Source organism: Pelecanus crispus, chromosome 1, assembly GCF_030463565.1.
Source record: "Pelecanus crispus isolate bPelCri1 chromosome 1, bPelCri1.pri, whole genome shotgun sequence".
NCBI classification, from domain to species: domain Eukaryota; kingdom Metazoa; phylum Chordata; class Aves; order Pelecaniformes; family Pelecanidae; genus Pelecanus; species Pelecanus crispus.
This window is the reverse complement of record NC_134643.1, coordinates 129,770,267-129,793,805: the sequence shown is the minus strand read 5'-3', so window position 1 is coordinate 129,793,805 and position 23,539 is coordinate 129,770,267. Positions and strand designations below refer to the sequence as shown.

The window sequence follows — 23,539 nt, the reverse complement described above, 5'->3', positions numbered from 1 at the left end:
TTCAGAAAAAAACAATTTAGAAGAAACATCAGAGAGTAACACTTTCCCAGGACTACATGCTACTCATTAAAATGTTTCAAAAGCATTTCAATACAGGATAATCTATCGCTTAAACCAGTATTTCTACACAAGCAGCATATATGACACAAATCTTTTAAAGATATTTCAGGACATACAGTCTAATGTTCATATTAGGCAAATCCATAGCACCTATAAAGACAAAATTAGGCAAGCTTGGGTGTAAAAGACACCCTAGGGAAAAGTGAATAGATTTGTTTAAGGGAAGCCATGTACCAGAAAATCAATAACAGAGGAGCTCTCTGGAAGAACTAAGAAGCACTGGGCTAAAGGTGATACGCTGTACTTGGACTTCAGCAAGGTCACTTACTAAAGGCTCTGAGAAACCCTAGGATGTTAGATGTTAATTCTTGTTTTAGAACTGGTTAAAAATCAGAAAGAAAGCTTAAAAATACATAGTCTTTTTTCTTCATTATATTCCCCAACAATCTGAAAATAGATACGTTTACAAACATGTTTAATACTACAATCTGGAATGAGTGAAAGTAAGGAGATGACAGTTTTCAAACAACACAAAATTATTCAGGGTAGTCACGTCTAAAAAAAGTTCAAGATCATAGAATCATAGAATCACAGAATCATAGAATCGTTTCGGTTGGAAAAGACCTTTAAGATCATCCAGTCCAACCATTAACCTAACATTACCAAGTCCACCACTAAAACAATTAAGGGTAGAGTAGCAACCCCACACGTCCTGGCTTGGTGGCTGGATCATTTGTAATGAAAGTAAAAACTAGGAATCATTAAGATTGGAAAGGACGTCTAAGATCATCAGTCCAACCACCAACCCAGCACCACCATGCCCACTAAACCATGTCCCAAAGTGCCACGTCTAACTGTTTTTTGAACACTTCCAGGGATGGGGACTCCACCACCTCTCTGGGCAGCCTGTTCCAATGCTTGACTACCCTTTCCGTAAAGAAATTTTTCCTAATATCCAATCTAAACCTCCTCTGGCGCAGCTTGAGCCCATGTCCTCTCGTCCTATCGCTAACTACTTGTGAGAAGAGACCAACACCCACCTCACTACAACCCCCTTTCAGGTAGTTGTACAGAGCAATAAGGTCTCCCCTCAGCCTCCTCTTCTCCAGGCTAAACAACCCCAGTTCCCTCAGCCGCTCCTCATAAGGCCTGTGCTCCAGACCCTTCACCAGCTTCGTTGCTCTTCTCTGAACACGCTCCAGCACCTCAATGTCTTTCTTGTAGTGAGGGGCCCAAAACTGGACACAGTATTCAAGGTGCAGCCTCACCAGTGCTGAGTACAGGGAGACAATCACCTCCCTGCTCCTGCTGGCCACACTATTCCTGATACAAGCCAGGATGCTGTTGGCCTTCTTGGCCACCTGGGCACACTGCTGGCGCATGTTCAGCCACCTGTCAACCAGCACCCCCAGGTCCTTTTCGGCCAGGCAGCTTTCCAGCCACTCTTCCCCAAGCCTGTAGCGTTGCATGGGGTTGTTGTGACCAAAGTGCAGGACCCAGCACTTGGCCTTGTTGAACCTCATCCAGTTGGCCTCAGCCCATCGGTCCAGCCTGTCCAGGTCCCTCTGCAGGGCCATCCTACCCTCGAGCAGATTGACACTCCCACCCAGTTTGGTGTCATCTGCAAACTTACTGAGGGTGCACTCAATCCCCTCATCTAGATCGTTGATAAAGATATTATACAAGGCTGGCACCAAAATGGAGCGCTATGGAACACCGCTCATGACCGGATGCCAACTGGACCTAACTCCATTCACCACTACTCTCTGGGCTCAGCCACCCAAGCAGTTTTTTACCCAGAGAAGAGTACTCTAGTCTAAGCCATGAGCTGCCAGCTTCCCAAGGAGAATGCTATGGGAGACTGTGTCAAAGGCTTTGCTGAAGTCCAGGTAGATGACGTCCACAGCCTTTCCTTCATCCACCAGGCGGGTCACCAGGTCATAGAAGGAGATCAGGTTGGTCAAGCAGGACCTGTCTTTCATGAACCCATGCTGGCTGGGCCCGATCCCCTGGTTGACCTGCACATGCCTGTTGAGCGCACTCAATATGAACCGTTCCATAACCTTCCCTGGCACTGAGGTCAGGCTGACAGGCCTGTAGTTCCCTGGGTCCTCCTTCCTGCCCTTCCTGTAGATGGGCGTCACATTGGCAAGCCTCCAGTCATCAGGGACCTCCCCTGTTAACCAGGACTGCTGATAGATGATGGAAAGTGGCTTGGCGAGCTCCTATGCCAGCTCCCTCAGTACTCTCGGGTGGATCCCATCCGGCCCCATAGACTTGTGAGCGTCCAGGTGGCATAGCAGGTCATTAACTGTTTCCTCCTGGACTATGAGGGCTCCATTCTGGTCCCCATCCCTATCCTCTAGCTCAGGGGCCTGAGTACCCTGGGGATGACTGGTCTGGCTATTAAAGACAGAGGCAAAGAAGGCATTAAGCACCTCAGCCTTTTCCTCGTCCTTGGTGACAATGTTCCCCCCTACATTCAGCAAAGGGTGGAGATTCTCCTTGGCTCTCCTTTTATTGTTGATGTTCTTATAGAAACATTTTTTATTATCTTTTTCAACAGTGGCCAGATTGAGTTCCAACTGGGCTTTTGCTTTTCTAATTTCCTCTCTGCATGACCTAATGAGATCCCTGTACTCTTCCTGAGTTGCCTGCCCCTTGTTCCAAAGGTGGTAGACTCTCCTTTTTTCCCTGAGTCCCAGCAAAAGCTCCCTATTCAGCCAGACTGGTTGTCTTCCCTGCCGGTTGGTCTTACAGCACACGGGGACAGCCCATTCCTGCGCCCTTAAGACTTCCTTCTTGAAGAAGGCCCAGCCTTCCTGGACCCCTTTGCCCTTCAGGACTGCCTCCCAAGGGACCTTCCCAACTAGCGTCCTGAACAGGCCAAAGTCTGCCCTCTGGAAGTCCACGGTAACAGTTTTGCTGCCCCTCCTCTTTACATCGCCAAGAATCAAGAACTCTTATCATACTGTGGTCGCTAAGCCCAAGACAGCCTCCGACCACGACATCTCCCACGAATATATACATACACACGAATATATATATATATATAAAAAAACACCTCTCTGCTCAAGATAGAACTGCTGCTTAATAGCAGCAATAAAAGACCAAACAGACTGTTAAAATTAGGAGGAAAAAACCTCACCATTGTGCTATTGTATAATTTATACAATACAGATTCTATACAGACTACATTAAATAAATCAACTCTTCAGCCCAGAAATGAAAATCTGAAAGGGAGCACAACAACTCTGCAACAGCAGGTATGGCACAGAAGAGGGGAACAGGTAAGACAACTCCAAAAAGCAACCAGACAAATGAAAATACTTATGGATTTCCACAACTGTGTAAATGAGTGCTTCAAGATGTTAAAGGCTGGAGGTATCAACTGGCTCAGAAAGGGACCTGAAAGTAGACAGCACTGTCATGTAGGAAACAATTACTAATGACCAAAAAATGAAAGCAGGTATCTTTACTATTTTTTAAAAAATATTTAATCCTTACATACTTTTTTTGGCAATTAATTTTCCCAAATTTGAGGGTAAAATGTCAGGCTCTGCAAACCAACATTACTGAAGAGCAAACAGTCCTGAAGCATCTTGGGAGGCCTCCTGAAAGCTACGTATGTCCAATGACCATATAATTAGTCACTTTAACAGTGTCTCTTACTTCCTGTCTTAGCAGTGCTTCCTAAGTACTATCATAACCAACTATAGCAATTAGTTGAGTCTTCAGCTGAATTTCAACATGAAAATCATTCTATTTATTCTTCTTCCTGTAAGTAGAGGCTAACTCAACGCACATCTCCACATAACCTGCATGAACCTCATTTTCCTTCCTTATTCAAATCTGCAACACATCCTCAGATTTCAGTTGGTGTACCAAAATGTCACCTCTTTCTTACTATGTAAAAAGGAGTGCATATTCTTCATTAGAATAAATACTAGTTACAAAATGCATATAAAGTATATATGCTGGCTAGTCACTTCTATACTTTTTAGACTTGACAAATACATTAATAGCTACATTGCCATACATGTATTCCTTAAAATGAATTGAAAACAAGCCAAGAAACAAAACTGTTTGTCAGATACAAGTTTATAACTTGAATCATAAACATATCAAACTGTACCTGGTTTGAGGAAACAGCTGTAATGCTTTTGGCTGGGAGAGAGTTAATTTTCTTCAGAGTAGCTAGTATAGGGCTATGTTTTGGGTTTGTGCTGGAAACAGTGTTGATAACACAGGGATGTCTTCATTATTGCTGAGCAGTGCTTACACAGAGCCAGGGCCTTTTCTGCTTCTCACCCCACCCCACCAGCGAGCAGGCTGCGGGTGCACAAGAAGTTGGGAGGGGACACAGCCGGGACAGCTGACCCCAACTGACTGAAGGGACACCCCACACCGTATGACCTTGTGCTCAGCAATAAAAGCTGTGGAGGAAGTTTGCCAGGGCTGCCATTTCTCAGGAACTGGCTGAGCGTCAGTCAGCTGGTGGTGAGCAATTGGGTTTTTTTGCATCACCTGTTTTTCTTGGTTTTTTTTTTTTTTCCCTTGTCTTTAAACTTCTTAAACTCTTTTTATCTCAAACCATGAATTTTCTCACTTTTGCCCTACCAATTCTCCCCCCCCCAGCCCACTGGAGGGGGAGTAAGCGAGCAGCTGCCTGGGGCTTAGCTGCCCGCTGGGATTAAACCACAACAACCCTTTTTGGCATCCAGTGTGGGGCTCAAAGGGTTTGAGATAAAGACGGATTTGACCAGAGCATGTTAGAGGGAACCGGAGGAAGCATCAGAAGCAGCAGCCTATTCTGCAGCAGAGCAGCCACAAGAACAGGAGGGGGAAGAGACAAAAATCGTAAAAGTTTTCACACTTTTACCCTTCCAATTCTCTTCCCCATTCCCCTCCCACAGCGAGCAGCTGTGTGGGGCTTACCTGCCTACCAGGGTAAACCACAACATCAACTTTCATTTTCACACTGAAATTATCTGTGATTACAGTTTTAACCTGCAAATCGGTATTTTTCATGAGGGCAGACAAATATCAATTGTTTTGATAACACAACATGGAAAAATTCAATTGAACAACTTCCCTCACAACATCAGTCAATGAAACCATAAAAGGGGAGTGCAACTTACATCACTGAGAAGCAAGTGAGAGTCACATTATTCCTGGAACTGGAAAATTGACATATGGACCCTAGTTTAATACTCTCTCTGAAAGAGCATACAGAATCAGGGTGGAGAGGAGGGAGTTGTGTTGCACAGCACACCCATTGATAATGTTCCACCAACCCACAATACATTTTCAGTGTATTCTCTGTCGCACTGGGAACCTTCTGCCAGCCTTTTTTCCATCCATTACATAAAATCCCAACTACTGAGGGCTCTGTGGAATCCAAGAGAATGGAGAAGGTGCTGCAAAGCTGTCGCCATTCAATGCCTGTAGAGTGAATAGATAGGAAGAATCCTTGCACAGAAGTTGTTCACAGACATTATGAGAATGAGAATAACTGGGGGGGAAGGGATGAAGCTGGAAAAAGCCTCAACATTCAAACCACATGGTTAGAGCAGGGAGTGTAGAAATAAGAACATGAATGGCACAGAAATGGCTAATTCTGTATCACAGTACTGCAAAATGAGAAACAAAATGAGGAGGGAAAAAAGCTAAGGTTTACTTATAAGCCTCTGTTTTAACAAGCTGAACCAATTATTTAAAATACACCACAATAATATATTCTGGTACATACTATTTTCAAAAGCTGTCTTGCTTTTGTCTGTAAATGGTGAGTCCTGGTTCCTTTAAATTTCCATACAGAGAGGGGTACTACATCTTTGCACTTGTTACAAAGCAAGGCCAGCTTCTTCACAGAACTCTCAAACCACAGATATAAATAAATGACTGTTTTAAAAAGAAAAACATACTTCCTATTCCTTCCACAAAAATTCTCACTAGGTAAAGATGTTAACATAAGCATGGTGAACAACAAATTAAAAGTCTTATGAAAAGACAGGATCATTTTTGTCAGGGAGTACAGAAATGTTCTTTATCAGCAAGAAATTCATTTTGCAGCCCGAACCTCCCAGCGTGCAGCCAACAGAATGTACCCTTTAAGTATCAGTTTTGCTTTTACTGACATGTTTTAGTTTCTTCTTTTTGCTTTATTACTTTTGCATTTTCACAGAAGCTTAAGAAAAGCCTGGAAAAGCCAAAAAGCTGTTACGCACAAACATATGTAACTTTTAAACCCCCACAAATTACAGTATGGTACAGAAAAACACAGAGAAAACTTCCTGTTTGGCTATAATGATCAACAGAGTTTTCACGTTAAAAAATTATTGCCAAAATTAAAAGCAAAAATCATCATGTCCAAAACACAGCCACGGCTTTTTTAGAGGCAAATACAATTAAGGAGACCTCTGGGAGCTGCACAAAGAATGTCATTGGGGAAAAAATACAAAGTATACTTACTGGCATATAAACTCTAGTAATGTGTAAATTAGAAAGTGATCATGTTTTAAGAGTACAGAAAATATAAATAATTAAGCTGAAGAATGCACATGAAGGTCACTATGAAGAACTTGAGTGAATTGTATAAAAGATGCACTTGTACCATTTGAATATCATAAAATATAATTTAGATAAAATATGCCATTTATAAGTTAGGTGAATGGAAATAGTCGATTAAAAGAATAAATGAAGGTGCTTACTACAGCTTAGAACGAACTGTAACTGTATTTCTGGGGTTGTTTTTGTTTTTTTTTTAAACTTATAATATCCCATTCCTTTGTTACTCATCTCACTAATCAGTTCCAAAATGAAGCCTGATAGACTGTAATTCACTATAATAATATATTATCATACAATAATTCAGAAAAAATGTAGCATTATCTCTTACTACAGCAAGAGTTATGGTGTCCTAGTTTCAGCTGGGATAGAGTTAATTTTCTTCTTAGTAGCTGGCATAATGCTCTGTTTTGGATTTAGTAGGAGAAGAATGTTGATAACACACTGATGGGTTAGTTGTTGCTAAGTACTGCTGATGCTAGTCAAGAGGACTTTTCCAGCTTCCCATGCTCTGCCAGGTGCACAAGGAAAACTGGGAGGGGGCACAGCCAGAATAGTTGATCCAAACTGCCCAAAGGGCTATTCCATACCATATGATGTCATGCTCAGTATGTAAGCTGGGGGGGGTTGGCCAGGGGGCAGCGATTGCTGCTTGGGGCATTGGTTGGTGGGTGATGAGCAATTGCATTGTGCATCACTTGCTTTGTATCGTCTTTTATCATTGTTATTATTATTACTATTTTCTCCTCCTCTGCTGTTCTATTAAACTGCCTTTATCTCAACCCATGGGTTTTACCTTTTTTTTTTTTCCCTATTCTCTCCCCTATCCCACTGGGCGGGGAGGGTGAGTGAGCAGCTGTGTCGTGCTTGGTTGCCAACTGGGGTTAAACTATGACATATGGTCATTGAATTATAAACACAACAGGCTACAGTTAATAACCAACCAAATAATAATAATAATAATAATTAAACCCCCCCCTGCTAACTGGAATTGCTCACACCATTTTTTGCCATGTCTCCTCTTAGCAAATTTTCAGGATATGCCTTGAGTCTAAAACTGGATGGAACACTACAGTAACAAGGACTTCCAAGATTACTGTATTGGGTTTGCGTGGCAAGGTTTTGGTATCGGGGGGGGGCTACAGGTGTGGCTTCTGAGAGAAGCTGCTAGAAGCTTCCCCTATGTCCAGTAGAGCCAATGCCAGCCGGCTCCAAGATGGACCCACTGCTGGCCAAGGCCAAGCCCATCAGCGACAGTGGTAGCGCCTCTGGGATAACGTATTTCAGAAGGGGAAAAAAGCACCAGCCCACCAGGACACAAACTGCAGCTGGAGTGAGGAGTGAGAATATGTGAGAGGAACGACTCTGCAGATCCCCAGGTCAGTGAAGAAGGAGGGGGAGGAGGTGCTCCAGGCGCCGGAGCAGAGATTCCCCTGCAGCCCCTGGTGCAGACCGTGGTGAGGCAGCTGTGCCCCTGCAGCCCATGGAGGCCCACGGGGGAGCAGATACCCACCTGCAGCCCAGGGAGGACCCCACGCTGGAGCAGGGGGATGTGCCCGAAGGAGGCTGTGACCCCGTGGGAAGCCCACACTGGAGCAGGCTCCTGGCAGGACCTGTGGACCCGTGGAGAGAGAGGAGCCCACGCTGGAGCAGGTTTGCTGGCAGCACTTGTGACCCCATGGGGGACCCACGCTGGAGCAGTCTGCTCCTGAAGGACTGCACCCTGTGGGAGGGACCCACGCTGGAGCAGTTCATGAAGAACTGTAGCCCTTGGGAAGGATGCACGTTGGAGAAGTTCGTGGAGGACTGTCTCCTGTGGGAGGGACCCCATGTTGGAGCAAGGGAAGAGTGTGAGGAGTCCTCCCCCGAGAAGGAAGGAGCAGCAGAGACAATGCGTGATGAACTGACCGCAACCCCCATTCCCCATCCCCCTGTGCTACTCAGGGGGAGCAGGTAGAGAAAATCAGTAGTGATGTTGAGCCTGGGAAGAAGGGAGGGGTGGGGGGAAAGTGTTTTAAGATTTGGTTTTATTTCTCATTACCCTACACATGTTCTCTCTCCTCTCTCCTACTCAGTTTTGATTGGTAATAAATTAAAAGTGGTTTTCCAGAAGTTGAGTCTGTTTTGCCCGTGATGGTAATTGCTGAGTGATCTCCCTGTCCTTATCTCAACCCATGGGGTTTTTTTGCTATATTTTCTCTCCTCTGTCCAGTTGAGAAGGGGAGTGATAGAGTGGCTTTGGTGGGCACTTGGCATCCAGCCAGTCAATCTACCACAACTACTTAAGAAATTATTAAATAATTAATTAATACAAGATTATTTGGTCTTGTGGGGACAGACATGGATACAGTATTATTGCATGTGGGCTTCAGGAATAGACAGTCAGGTTTGTGATAGCTCTTGGAGCTGAAGAACAGTTAAGTGTCATTGAAAATACAAGTTTTCACGCATAAAATAGCAACTCTTCCCTCCCCCAACTCCCCCCGCCCCTGCTTCTGGAAAGTGGGCAGTCCTGAAGAGAATGTCAGTAACAATCCCTCCACCCCCAAAAAGAGGAAAGCACTATATAAAGGATTGTAAGGTGTTTCTGTGCCATACCTACGTGACCAAAGGACTGTTACAGTCATTCTTCCACACTGTCTCATTCTTTTTATCTCTCTAATGGAGCTGCATCCTGACCTAATTGCAAAGTCTTTTTTGCACAGACAGCATCACCTTGTCTGAACTTTAAATGCCTAGCTGCTTTTTGACACCATAAAAGAAAAGTGTACATTCTGAAAACCTACTTATGTCAGAGAGATACTGTACTTAACTGTACTTTCCAGTTTCAAATACTATCCTTTTCATTGCAGCAGTGGAGATAAAAAGGACATCAGACAGAAAAACTTCCTCTCTGCAAAGGAAAGTGCCTGCAGCCTGCATAGGTAAGCTTAAAAATACTACTTAGTTGTTTCACCTGACAAAAAAAAAATCATTAATTAGACTTCTGAGTGACTGAATTCAACAATTACTTGGTGAATTTAACTCATTGTAATAAAAGAATTTAATATATTTGTGTTCAACAATCCATATGGGACTTTGTGCATACTAAAATACAACAGCTATATAAGTTAGTTTAATTTGCACGTTGTCAAACATGGCCTACAGCATAATTTTTAAAAATTACTTTTACAGCTTTTTGCTATCTGATCAACTTGGTGTCTGGGCTTTTTATCATAGCTACACAGAATCCTTTTTGGTATCTGAGTTCATTTGCTTACAGCTGTTTCAAAAAAAATTATTATCAGTCTGTAAGTTTGAAGTCTGTTAATGTTTTCCATATGCTTTTATATGGAACAAAAGCTAAGATACACTTCACTAAAATAGTATCTGTACAAGAAAACCTATCTTCACTACAGGTTAGTAAGCTGAAATGCCAGTTTTATATGCAGTCATTGTACAGAACTTCGATTTCTTATTTGCAGTCTGGAAATGGAGAAAAGACTGAAAACTGAAATTGGAAAAAATAAATATATTTCAGTTCTCAACACACATTTCGTAGATTTAAAAATACAGACTGAATTGTTTATGCAAGATATAGATTTAAGATTAGAGCTCTGAACAAAGTAACGGTAGATACAGACATCAGCACAAATTAAATGCATCTAGCCAGACTCCTGTATCATGCACAGTTTAATTTGTACTTAAATGGAGGTACAGGACACTCCTCTGCATTTCTGCAATTACAGTAATACTTTGCACTTATTTTGCTTATTTAACTTAAAATAGTCTAGAAGTGGTTTCCAAAGTAGGTTACAGATGTTCCAGAAGATTGAAAAATAAACCAAGATCACACAAGTTATTGTCAGACCTTAGCTTGAAACTTCTGTTTCCTCATTTATTTTATTAGATTCTATGCATGTAAAATCTTTGGGGTTTAACATCAGCCACCTTTTCTTCACAAAATCTCAGTGGAAGAGAACACCCAAACAGTAACCTCATGCAAACTCAAGATAATAACACCATAGGACAAACAGCAGTTAGTAAGACTGAAAAGTAGGAGAGAAAAAGAAACAGTTATAAATAAGAACAAAAAATAAAAAAGATGTTAGATACACATTACAGAAGTATAATTCTTTTAATTGTGTTTCAGCTCTGACCATTCATTCAAGAAATACCGGCATAAATGGCAAATTCAACATGTCATCTTCAGCCATCGTTAGCTACTACTGTAGCTCTACCAGTCATCTACTCTTTCCTATTTCCTGCTGGAAGTTTTGGAAATATTCTTGCTGCCTGGATATTTTCAAGGCAAGCATCCACAAAAAGAACACAATACATTTACCTGGTAAACTTTGTCACTGCAAATTTACTCATATGTAGCACTATGCCTTTTCTGGCTGCGTATTTTGCAAGAGGGTATCGATGGACTTATGACTCTGTAGAATGTAGAATAGCAAATCACCTTGGGACTCTCATTATGCACGTCAGTATGTATGTTACTATTACAATTTTATGTTCAACTGCCCTAAGTCAGTATGCCACACTGAAGAAAAATAGTGACGCACAATACTCTCAAGCAGTTAATGAAAACTTTTACGGATGTGTACTTGAAAAGTTTCGTCAGCCAAAATTTGCTAAATATTTGTGCATCATTATATGGCTTACTGTGCTCTGCATAACGGTAATAGCTATAATATATAATGTCAAGGCAGGGCCTATGGAAGGACATAGCACATGCTATAACATCAAGGTAGAAGCTGGTGAATTTACCTCAATGATTGCAGGTTCTTTGGCCACTGCATGTTTTTTTGTATCTTTTATGACAGTTTTGTTGTCATACTATTCTCTTACCAGACATCTGAGTAAAATACAACAAAATACTTGTATTGGAGAAAACCATCTAATTTACAGAACAGTGAAAAGAAACATTCTTGTCATCCAGATGCTATTAACTGTCTGCTTTCTTCCATATCATATTTTTAGGCCAATTTTTTATGTACTGCTTAAAAATAATGACTGCCCAAGGTTAAACTATCTAGTGGAAATTAAAAATTTCCTTACTTGTGTTGCTGCTGCTAAGAGTAGTTTAGATCCAGTTATAACCCTTCTGCTAGGTAAAACATTTAAGAAAAGTCTGTATGGCCTGTTTACAAAATCCACACCAGAACACCACAAATGTAAAGCTGATAGTTTCACTGAAAAAACTCCTGAAATGTGAAGAAATATCGGAAGATTTTAGTAGATATAAGGAACAATAAACTCATTTTAACTACCTATAACCAGACTTTGATATGAAAGGTAAATATGTAAATAAAATGATAACATGTTACTTGTATTTTTCTTTCAAATGATCTTGCTTGCTACATCAACATTAGCCATAATAAATGTGATGTGTATTTCCAAATGAATCCAAGTGATTGATCTATTGAACTGTGTAATACCCCTTTATCCATGCAATGCAAAAGGCATTTTATGTTTGACCTATGGACAGTGCTTTCTACCTAAATAATCAAAGGAGGTGGCAGAAACTAGGCTGAAGTTGAGGACCCAGGTCTTTTTTACCATCAATAAGAGAGTCCCAGCCTATCAAAAGCTTAAGGAAGCAGGCACAGAGAGCTATAAAACACATTCAAGATGTGTTTTTGTAATTTTTTTCAGGAATATCTGGGTAGAAGGTTGATTCTTTTTTTTTTTTTTTTTTTAATGGGGAATGCATCATGATATACTAAAACTCTTTAGTGCATAAAGAAAAGTTACTGATGACATCTTATTCCAAAGTTACTGAAAAATGCCATTATTTACTTTAGCTATGTCTGTCACATTGGGGTTTTGCTATAGTAATGGGTTTTTTAGGAGTAAAAAACTGTGTTAAGAAATGATGCACTTTTTTAATTCTAGCCTTCACAGAAAAAGTTTTGCTACAGCTTCATACTAAAATAGCAGAAATCTCAGATTTAAGAGTTAACTACTTATCACCCTGCTCTGACATTTCCTGTCATGGCCACAGTGTTACATTTGCAACAGGGTGACTCTGAAAAGAATGTTGTCATGGTGATGGATAACCTGCAGGGGTGAAATATCCACAGATGAGGAGAAAATCTGGTGGCCTAGGATTTACTTAGTGTTTGAGAAGAATGGGTTTCATATGTGCTCCGTAGCTTGGTCAGGAATAATTTTTCTTCCAGTCTTATCCATGGCAGACATGTTCAACAGCTGAGGCAGTGGCTTCCGTATTGGTATGCAGCCTTTGTGTACTCAGGATACCGTACTCACCCAAAAATGCTACGCACTTATTCCAATTCAAAGGTGAATTAACACACGCTGTTCCAGAAGGCACCTCCTTCACAACAATGTTTAAATCCAGACCATTTATAGAAGAGTGCATAAAGCACAAAAGATCTACAAAATTGCAATATATCTGAATGTACAATAATATTAAGTGAAGAAAAAAAAGGATGAAATGCACACACACAGTTATTTCTAACCTCTGGTACTACTTAGGATTAAAAAAACCACCAGCAAAACAGATCACTGGAATTTCCATACTCCTAGTCTAATCTTGTGAGGTAAATTATATGGTTTAATTAGGAAGGCATAAATGCTTATCATTTACTGGTATACAAAATATTAAATGATAAACATTTAATGATCATTAACAGCATGAGAGCAGTGCAAAACAGAAGGTTTTGTGGTTGGTTTTTTGTTTTTCTTTCTGAACTGTAGACATTAGAATATCATGATGACTTAAGGAGGGATTTCAATTATTTTTAATCATTTCTGCAGAAGACACTGAAGATTACATAATGGTCTTTTCCCTTGTACAATCTTCTCTGCAACTGAGATCAAGAGGAGTTTACTGAGTGTAAAACGTGCTATAAAATACTACGTATTCTGAGAAATCCTATCACTCACCCGAAACTTCACAATAAAACGTAGTGAGCAATTCTGTCTTCCCAACCCTACTACTGAGTTCCATGACAGGTACACTAAACTGACCCAAGTGCCAGTAGACAGAAAATATCAGGTCTTCTCTAGGAGAGTCCCCACAAATTCGTATCATCTGACAGCTGTTTCATGTTCTGCAGAAATTAAATAAAGATGCAAGTGAAAAAGACAGAAAATCATAGGTAACATACAATGTTACCTGTGATAATAGGCTTCTTTCACAGGATTCCCATGTGATGCTTAGCATACGACTTATGAAAAACCTTAAGTGGGCAGCTCAGGGTCTAATGCTACGAAGCGCTGTAGGAAAGTTGCTCTGCAAACACAGTTCTTGAGCATGGGAAGCCGCTTTGTGTGGGTGGGTGTTCAGCTGCACAACACAACCAATTCAGTACCTACAGCAGGAGTGAATTGAGCCATTTAAGTCCTCCAGACAGAACAGTGCTGCTTAGATGTCTGGTTTTAGATCAGTAGCTGTAAGTCTGGGTCAGGAAAGCTGTTTACTACAAATGTGTTCTTATAATTTGCATGGGCGCAAACTGAGAACCCACGACTTCTGTCCTTCCTTAAATACATTTTATAGGGAATGCAGTTAGGCTATCTCAGTAGAGTGCCTGCCTGTGGATGTTTTTCTTAATACAGAGTTTTTGATGGTAGCATAGGCTTAAGTAATTCTTTCTCCACTTTTCTAGTCACAACCGCTTGTTCCTCAGTGCTGCATTTATCAAAAAGGCAAGAAAACGGATGAAACTTCAGGAACTACTAATCAAGTATAACTTTGTGATAGACTCTTAGCAAGATCCCATTCTCCATTCCTACATAATACCAAAAAAATGATATATACTTGTCCTGGTTTCGGCTGGGATAGAGTTAATTTTCTTCCTAGCAGCAGGCATAGTGCTGTGTTTTGGATTTAGTAGGAGAAGAATGCTGATCACACACTGATGGTTTTAGTTGTTGCTAAGTACTGCTTACACCAGTCAAGGACTGTTCAGCTGCCCATGCTCTGCCAGGTGCACAAGAAACTGGGAGGGGGCACAGCCAGAACAGTTGATCCAAACTGACCAAAGGGCTATTCCATACCATATGACGTCATGCTCAGTATAGAAACTGGGGGGCGGTTGGCCAGGGAGCAGCGATCGCTGCTCGGGAACTGTCTGGGTATCGGTCGGCGGGTGGTGAGCAATTGCATTGTGCATCACTTGCTTTGTATATTGTTGTTGTTGTTGTTATTATTATTGTTGTTGTTGTTGTTATTATATTGTTATTACTATCATTACTATTTTACTTTATTTCAATTATTAAACTGTTCTTACCTCAACCCAGGAGTGTTTCTCACTCTTACTCCTCCAATTCTCTCTCCCGTCCCATCGGGGTAGGGGGAGTGAGCGAGCGGCTGCGCGGTGCTTAATTGCTGGCTGGGGCTAAACCATGACAATACTTTATTTTTTTCCTATGTAGCCTCTTCAAGATGGTCTCCTTTAAATTTTTGAATTGCATCAAAAGTTTTTCTTGTTTTATATAGTGGAAAAGCTTTTGCGCAGTACAGGCAATTTGAGAAACTACAAATTGAGTAATACACTGGTCTAGTATTTGACAGAAAAGTTCATGGAGGAAAAATCCCCCAAAACAGAAAGGCATGAGGGAGAGACAGAGAACTACTTCAGCAAAACACAGCTCATGCTAACCTTCTTGCACTGCTTAGACATCCTGGTGCCAACTCAGAAGTTAGCAGGTGACTTGTGAATTGTATAATAAAAAATAAAATTAATTCCTTTCTATAGCAGGGAACATAAAATCCTAAGGAAAATGTGCACAGCACATGGTTTGCAAAGCAGTTTAAAAGACTGCAAGTGTCTGTCTAGTTTCTGGTTAACTCGTTCAAATGTGCTGCATGGGTGGCCAGTTCATCGATAAAGAGATACATGTTTCCTGACTGGCTGGGAAAATAACTGGAATATATAAACTTCCTGATCAAAAAGCATGTAGATTTTGAGCTCTAAGTAGGCCAAGCAGCATAAATATACTTCTCAGCAAAACTGCTTCTGGACACCAACAGTACACTAGGAAAAGGGCAGGACAACACAAGAAATGGGGACTTTGAGATAGGAAGCACATGTACAGCAGTGGAGATAAACGGGGGGGGTGTGTGTGTGTGGAAAGTACCACCTGAAGAAACATTGAGGAAAAAAATACTGAAAGCTTTATTCTTGGAGCCTCTTAACTTCTGCATTGAATGAGGAAGTGCTCCGCAGAAAAACAGGGCCAGATAGGACACCTTAATTCTACCTCTGCTATTGATTTTGCAGCCTTAATAACCTTTAACAATTTAATACGTTAGCAAAATCCTCACAAAACAGTTGCTACTGGATCTCAAGAATCTAATAACTTCTAGAAAATACATAAAAAGCACCAGTTATTACTGACTGTCACCAGAAAGCATAAAGCAGGTTCCATGCCAAAGTCAAAAGAGCAGAAGGAAAGTAACATGCAACAGGTTTCTTTTTTTGGATATTCAAAGATTGGAAAAAGAAGATGATGGTCTTAAAGAACTGCTTCTATTCTGGTTATTTTCTGTATAGTTGAATACACACTTACATAAATGCACACAAACACATATGTACAAGCCTTACTAATTTTCTAGATACATCTAAAATCAGAAGTATAAGAGTCTTGAATTCTACTGGCAAAATCTGAAGTGCCTAACTACAAGTAGTTTAGGCAATGAAAGACAGAAGTGGTAACTGAGCATGCTCTAAGAATTCATATGGTTAATTCAGTTCTGTATAGCACATAAATCAAGATGCAAATCTATTCACAGACCAAGTCACAAGTCACCTGGACCAACTGGAATTTGTATATGACACACAACACAGTTGTCGTGGCTAAACCCCAGTCAGCAACTAAAGCACCACACAAATGCTCGCTCACCCTCCCTGCCCCCCAGGGGGATGGGGGAGAGAATCAGGGGGAAAAAAAGTAAACCCCATGGGTTGAGATAAAGGCAGTTTAATAGGACAGCAGAGGAAGAGGAAATAGAGGAAATATTATAACAACAACAACAACAACAATAATAATAATAAATATACAAAACAAGTGATACACAATGCAACCACTCACCACCCACCAAACGATGCCCAGCCAGTCCCCGAGCAGCGATCGCTGCCCCCCAGCCAACCCCCCCAGTTTCTATACTGAGCATGACATCACATGGTATGGAATAGCCCTTTGGCCAGTTTGGGTCAGCTGTCCTGGCTGTGCCCCCTCCCAGTTTCTTGTGCACCTGGCAGAGCGTGGGCAGCTTGAACAGTCCTTGACTGGTATAAGCAGTACTTAGCAACAACTAAACCATCAGTGTGTTATTAGCATTATTCTCATACTAAATCCAAAACACAGCACTATGCCAGCTACCAGGAAGAAAATTAACTCTATCCTAGCTGAAACCAGGACAACAGCGCATAACGCTTAGTCCTGCTCTGTGGAAAAACTGTTTTTACTTCCAGTCAGAGAAAAATGAACTGAATCTTAACAGCAGAGAAGGCAGAATCCGTGTATTTTTGCTTTAGCAGTTTTATCTATTTAGATGATCTCATGTTGGAAACAAGCATTCATACCTACTGAAGATAAACCTATAATAAAAATTTTGGATGTCTGCATTTAGCCAACAAGTTTGCCCTGACTCCAGTTGCACACCAATTATTTTACTGATCACAGAAACATATACAAGCACTCCGACTAGATGGAAATCATCGAACAAAGTTAGAATATTTGGAGTGAACTAAGGATAAAACCCCAGCAACTAAAGCTCTTGATGTGATTAAATTACTCTTGTATCAGTTATAAAAATACCTTTTAATATAACAAGATTTCACCAACTGTATAAAATGCTACATAAGCATCACAATATAGCTAACTGAAGATTGTAAAACCTCTTGATGTTTTACTGATAAAAAAAACATTCCATTGAGGTTATTGCAAAAATGAACAGGTGAAAAAAATCTGCAATAAATACTGAAGAAATGCACTTTTTATAAAACACCGTCCTGCTTCATAACTTATACAATGCTTAAACAGCCTATTTCTTGAGCTGAATCACATTCTACTTTCAGTAACTACCACAAAAGTCTTCTACCAAGATCAATGTTGGTCTACCCTCTTACTATCAGGTAACTCAGTGAAACTGTCAAGACAAGATAAAGAAACTTTTCCCACACGCTGACAATATAATGACTCAAAATATTGAATGCTGGCCAAATGTGACTGCGCTAAATGCACAATGCTGCTTTAGGTGCTCTACACTACATTAACTCCCACCGGGACTGGAAATATTCAAGTTCTCCTATTTAAAACAAAACCACCACTTTCAGCCTTAATAATCAAAATTATTAAAATAATTCTATAGTACGGAACTTAAGGAAGTTCAATGACCAGTGGTATCCTTTGCAGTTAAGAGTTGCAGACGCATACTATTAATTTTTCTTTTTCTGGAGGAAAGATTACAGCTATAGAGCATATTTTTGTTACTTCTTTTTAGTTCCATTAAATCTTGAGATATGTATTATTGCCTGTAATAAATGTGTTGTCATATACAAAGGAACTATCTTCAGCTGTATTTAAGAGAAAAAACACTTTAATGCAGAGTTAACCCAATTTGTTGCTTTTTTGTTCCTGAAGGTGAAGTAAGAGAAAACACTATTTTGCAAGACAGAATATAGTGAAGTGGAGATTTGGAAGAAGAGATAAGCTATTTTTCTCCTATTTCGTTGTCCTGTTTTAAAGGTCCTCTCCCAGTCACCACTTTTTAGTGACTATAGGAACAAAATACTCTCACTATTGTCTAATACTGACAGCTCAAGAGAACAGTGGCTGACTTTGGTGACAAATGGTACTCAAACTCTAGCAAGGTTTTTATGGAAAAAGACAAGCATCTCATTTCAGACCCACATTACTCCCATTTCCCTTTTTTTGTTCTCTTAAATAAAGATAATTCCGTATACGAACTACTGTGTAGTAACATTCTGTATTGGAAAAGACCCCATTTCAATGTTGCTACTTTCAGTAGCCATCTTCTTCATATTTCTGACACAACAAGGTTCTGAAAGAATAAAAGAAATAACTGAGTCCTGTATCACTAGGTTGGCAGAACAGGAACACATGTTGTGGTAAGGGAAAAAGTTCTTGACATTCACATTTCTGATGCATAGCTCTCTTAAGTTTTCCACGTTCCTGCATTAGCATTTTCTACTTTCCTTATCATACAATCCAACTTTCAATGAATGCAGAATCACATTAACTGAAGGTGAAGCAAAGGTGCAATTGTCACTGATTATAAAGCCTTTAAGCAATGTTGAAGGGGATCAAATGATATACAGAGGCGCAAGAAACATCTGGTTTCACAGAGCAGTGAAGGAAATGAAGACAATTACAGGCCATCTCTTGTGAAAGTTTTTGTGTTTTGATTTTGTCATCAGAGGTGAATCTGGAGCATACAGGAGTTTATCACAGGCTGCAGTCGTGGTGCTCCAGGGGCTTTCGTAGATCTTGACACTTATACAAGTCACATGAAGTTTCTGGCACCAGCCTACAGCAAACTGAAGTATTCCTGTCTAACTCTTCCTAATCAGTCAAGAGCTAAGGGAGCACAAAAGTGGCTAAAAGACACCTAATTCTTACAGGGGCTATAAGGTGCAAATTTGCCTGTGCATCAGGTAATGACCAAACATTTTGCAGTTCAAAATAACATTCACAGAAAGCTTAAGAGGGAAAAAATGTAGTATGACTATATCAACCTTACAGATTTTTATTAATTCACTTTCATCCATTCAGATAATTTGGAAATTGGTCATTTAGTCTACTTCCTTTCAAAACAATGTCTACAGTGACATCTAGAGCTGGGATTTGCAGTTAGCTTAATACATTCTACACCCAAACCCTACAGTTATGTGTTTGCACTACTTTTGACAAGTTGAAACACTGTCTGTTGGTTTACTCTACTTAAGACTGACATGTTAACAATTCTTACTCACTCATGTAATTGAGCAGGTTTATTTCTAAGGATGGTATTTAATAAAACCAGTGATTTTAAAGTTTTCAGAGTCGGGATAAGCGGCAAAGTAAATTCCCATTTTACACTCAGTAAAATGGGCCTCCTTCAGAGGCCCTTGAAACTTAAATTTCTTTTCATTCAAGAACATGGTCCAACAAAAACAGATGCAGCTTGCAGGAAGACAGAGCAACATGAAGATGATGTTAATTCTGAAATTCTCATGTGGTACCAAAAATGAACAATTCAAAGAATCTAGAACCTGCAAGACAGAGATGAGACATTCTACCAGCTACCACCAATTAAGAGGCTGTCTTTAGAATTTGCTGTAAGAAATGACATTTAAAATACCAAACTTAAAAAAAAAGCCTATTCCATAGAACAATTTTATTGAATTTAGAGGGAAAGGAAAAAGAGATTGGGAAAGATCTGCAATGCCTGCATACCCAAGATCAAACAACTTCTCAAATGAAAATCATCAGTTCAGTGTCTGTACTCTCTTCCCTCACAGATCACCTGCTGGAGTTTGAAGCGCAGCTTACCCTCTCCCAATCTTCTCTATTCACTAAAACCCAAGATTCACTTCTCAAACTGCACCATCAGAGCTTGTTAGATTTTTCATTAATTCCTACAGTGCTTGACTCGCATTGGATAAAAGCAAACTCTTAGAGAAGACAAATGGGAATAACTATCTTAGACAACGACATTAACAAAGAATATGTATGTTCAAATTGAAAGGAGTCAAACCCACTTAGGTTAAACTCCCAATTACTTACATTACAGTACTTTGGGATAAACTAGTTCCATAAATATCCATAGAAATACTATAAAATTCACCAGATCAAAAAGAGTATGTACATACACTGTTCTTAAACACCATATATCTCCTCCCAAACTTTTTTGTATTAGAGAAGTTTTCATAATAATAAGTGTTCAAGACTGCTTGGAAAAAGTAGATAATACTACCAATACTGTAGCATTTAAGCATGCGCGTCTCTCTGAAATCTTAGTTTGGATGAAGCCTGTCATTATGCCATCAAAATGACGCCATTAATCTACCAGTTCCAGTTTAATTTATGCAATTAATTTATATACACATTTTCCTAAGGAAAAAATGCAAGCAGATTTCATATGAATATTCAAAAACTAGAAATTAAACTGACTTTCAAAGTAAGTTGCAATCAAATGCATATGTAATCTGTGAATAAAGACCCCCTAAATGTTCTATATTGATGGAATTAGAGATGGGCTTTAATCTTACATGACACAGTAAGAGTAAACACACACTCAGCAAATACAGCTTCCTTTTCTACAGCTTCCCCCTTCCTCTCAATTACAGAAATCAAAATTCAGTAGTTTGTATTATTGTGCTGAAGAACAAAAAGAATTAAAACCCCTTACCTTCACATCCCTGTGAATTATATTATTATCATGACAGTAACGTAGAGCTTCCAATATCTGTCTCATGTAATGACTGAAAAAACAAAGACATTATACATGACAAACCTGCAGGAAGAATTACTGTACATGTATAACAAACTAAGTCTTAAGAGTCAAACTATATAAAATTAATCAACCAACTTAACCTTAAATATACAGAGTTCAGCAGAATGGAGTTTGAGTTTATAATAATGAATAATAAAATCTAAAGTTTGAAGATTATTCTGATTGAAGCCAAGGAAAATTAGAAAAGAAAAATTTGCATTTTCCATTTTGTAAAGGTTTCAAATGTTCAATAATTCTGCTTCATATAACAAGGAAGTCAGGACCCTTCAGGTTTTTTAATAAGGATCCCCTAACAGTTACTGACCATACTAGAAAGCCAAGAAAGCCAAGAGAATCCTGTGCTGCTTCAGGCAGAGCATTACTAGTGGGCTAAGGGAGGCAATCCTTGTCCTCTGGAGGTTCCAGCTGGTTACAGGGAAACATTTTTCCCTAGGAACATAATTATGCTCTGGATCAAGTTGCCCAGGGAGGCTGTGGAATCTCCATCCTTCGAGGTTTTCTAGACCTCACTGGACAAAGCCTTGAGCAACATGATCCAAACGCAATGTTGACCCTGTCTTGAGCAGGAGGTTGAAGTAGAGACCTCTTGTTGTCTACTCCAACCTGGCTTCTATGATGCTAAAAAGTCTGCAGTGTCGAGAAAACCAAAGAATCTCATGGGCTTTGAGCTCAATTATCATGCCACTAGGACATTGGGTTTTGTTGTCCTTCTGCAATTATATAGACTCTTTGATTTGAGTTTATCTCGTGAGTGAAAAGTTGAAGTGACCATAAAGTGATATATAAAATAGAAAAAGGGGAAAAAAAAAAAAAAGACTACTCCATCTAGCAAGACCAATAAAACTCACACCTGTCCGGCAAGTCACCTAATGCCATCGTATGAGAGATCCATAAAAGGCAAAGACAGAGAATTAAGTATTGGATGTGAAATACTATTTTATTCAATAATTCCATCCAAATACACAACTAGTAAATGACAAAATGCTCCAAAATTCTACTTTTATTATGCTAATTGCTGTAATAAACATTCAGACTGTCAAAACAGGATTATTTATAATATTCCAACTTTTAGCCACCAGATTGTACAACAGTATATTCCATTCTTTTCCATTTATCCTGTGGGATTAATTAAAATTATAATACATACCTGGCTACAGCCTCGCTGTACACAAATCCAGCATCTGCTCTCTTCACAATTTCAAAACACAGATCTGCTCCATCCATACTGCAGGTAAAAAGAGGGAAAAATGGTTATGACAGATAACTACAACTGATTACATAAAAATGCTCCAAAAAATCTATTTTCTTCACTGATATAAATCTTACATAAAATACTCTGGATACATGCACAATGCATTACTAACTAAAACAGCATTTAATACGGTAATCTAATAGAATATGGATTGCCACAGGTTAACCGTTTCATGCCCCTCAGATCATATAAAAGTTCTCTCAAAGCATTACCAAACCCAAACATTTCTTCTATTGTGTAAACTGCTCATTGAGCAAGGTGTGCAAGACAGCAGAAAGTCAATGCCCTGCACAAGAAGGCTCTGCAAGTCAACAATTAATTCATATTAAGTGTGTTCTTAAAAGCATTACAAGTGTAACTATAATAAAGACAGTAGTTATACAAAAATCTTACTCAAACTGAATTTTAAATAAAGACTTTAAAAAATACTCCAGAAATGTAGTATAGTTTTTCCAGTTAACATTCTCATAAAGATAATTACGGAGCCAAGAAGATATTTTACACTTCACAGCCCACTGAAGGCACCTGAAAACAGTGACAGCACACATACTATATCACTAGCTCGGATACAAGTGTCAGAGATACAAGAACAAGTACTTGTTCCTTTTCTCCGTAATTGTCTGTAGTCTTTCTGATAACCTAACTTCCCGCAATGAGTAGTATAGCTCTTTTAGATGCACGTATATTAATAGTCCTCAGGCTAAAATTAGGCTACCATCACTCTAAAACCAAAGCAGCGTGGTGTGGCATAACTGCCCTCCTTTTCTTTCTCCTGTAAGTAACCTAAGGCAGTTTTATATCTACAAATGTTCATTGCTTGGTGGGGCAAGGAGGGAGTAACAAGAGTTAACAGGAACAATAAAAATCACATATTATAATTCATGCTTAACAAGACACTTGCAAAAATATCGATTACAACATGTCATTTCCATCCTTCACATCTTTTCTTTTTCCTCACCACCAAAGACTCAAGGGGGGGGTGGGGGGGGTGGGGGGGTGGTGGCGGGGTGGGGGGCGGGGGGGAAGGGGAGTGAAGGAAAGCAGAATTTGCAAGGTATCTAGAAAGACATCATTATCAGGGCCACTTTGGTAAGCTACCCAGAATGTCAGCATACAATCAGTTTTGCTTTGTTACACACCTGCAATGCAAAACTTCTGCTTAGGGAGTCACAAGCAATGTG

General features: G+C 39.8%; 2 protein-coding genes across 6 annotated transcripts in view; one reads left to right on the top strand and one right to left on the bottom strand.

The window, feature by feature from the left end:
• Nucleotides 1–23,539, bottom strand: part of CASK (calcium/calmodulin dependent serine protein kinase) — a 233,173-nt gene that overhangs the window by 108,060 nt on the left and 101,574 nt on the right. For all 5 annotated transcript variants that reach the window (XM_075714072.1, XM_075714083.1, XM_075714103.1 and 2 more), the window contains exons 4-5: nucleotides 22,254–22,331; nucleotides 21,002–21,074 (exon numbers count right to left, since the gene is read on the bottom strand). In XM_075714072.1, the coding sequence (XP_075570187.1) occupies nucleotides 21,002–21,074; nucleotides 22,254–22,331 (151 nt within the window). The remainder of the gene's footprint in view (nucleotides 1–21,001; nucleotides 21,075–22,253; nucleotides 22,332–23,539) is intronic.
• GPR82 (G protein-coupled receptor 82) lies at nucleotides 10,796–11,830 on the top strand. Its single transcript, XM_009487218.1, has one exon. It carries the CDS (start codon nucleotides 10,796–10,798, stop codon nucleotides 11,828–11,830), a length of 1,035 nt encoding a protein of 344 aa, XP_009485493.1.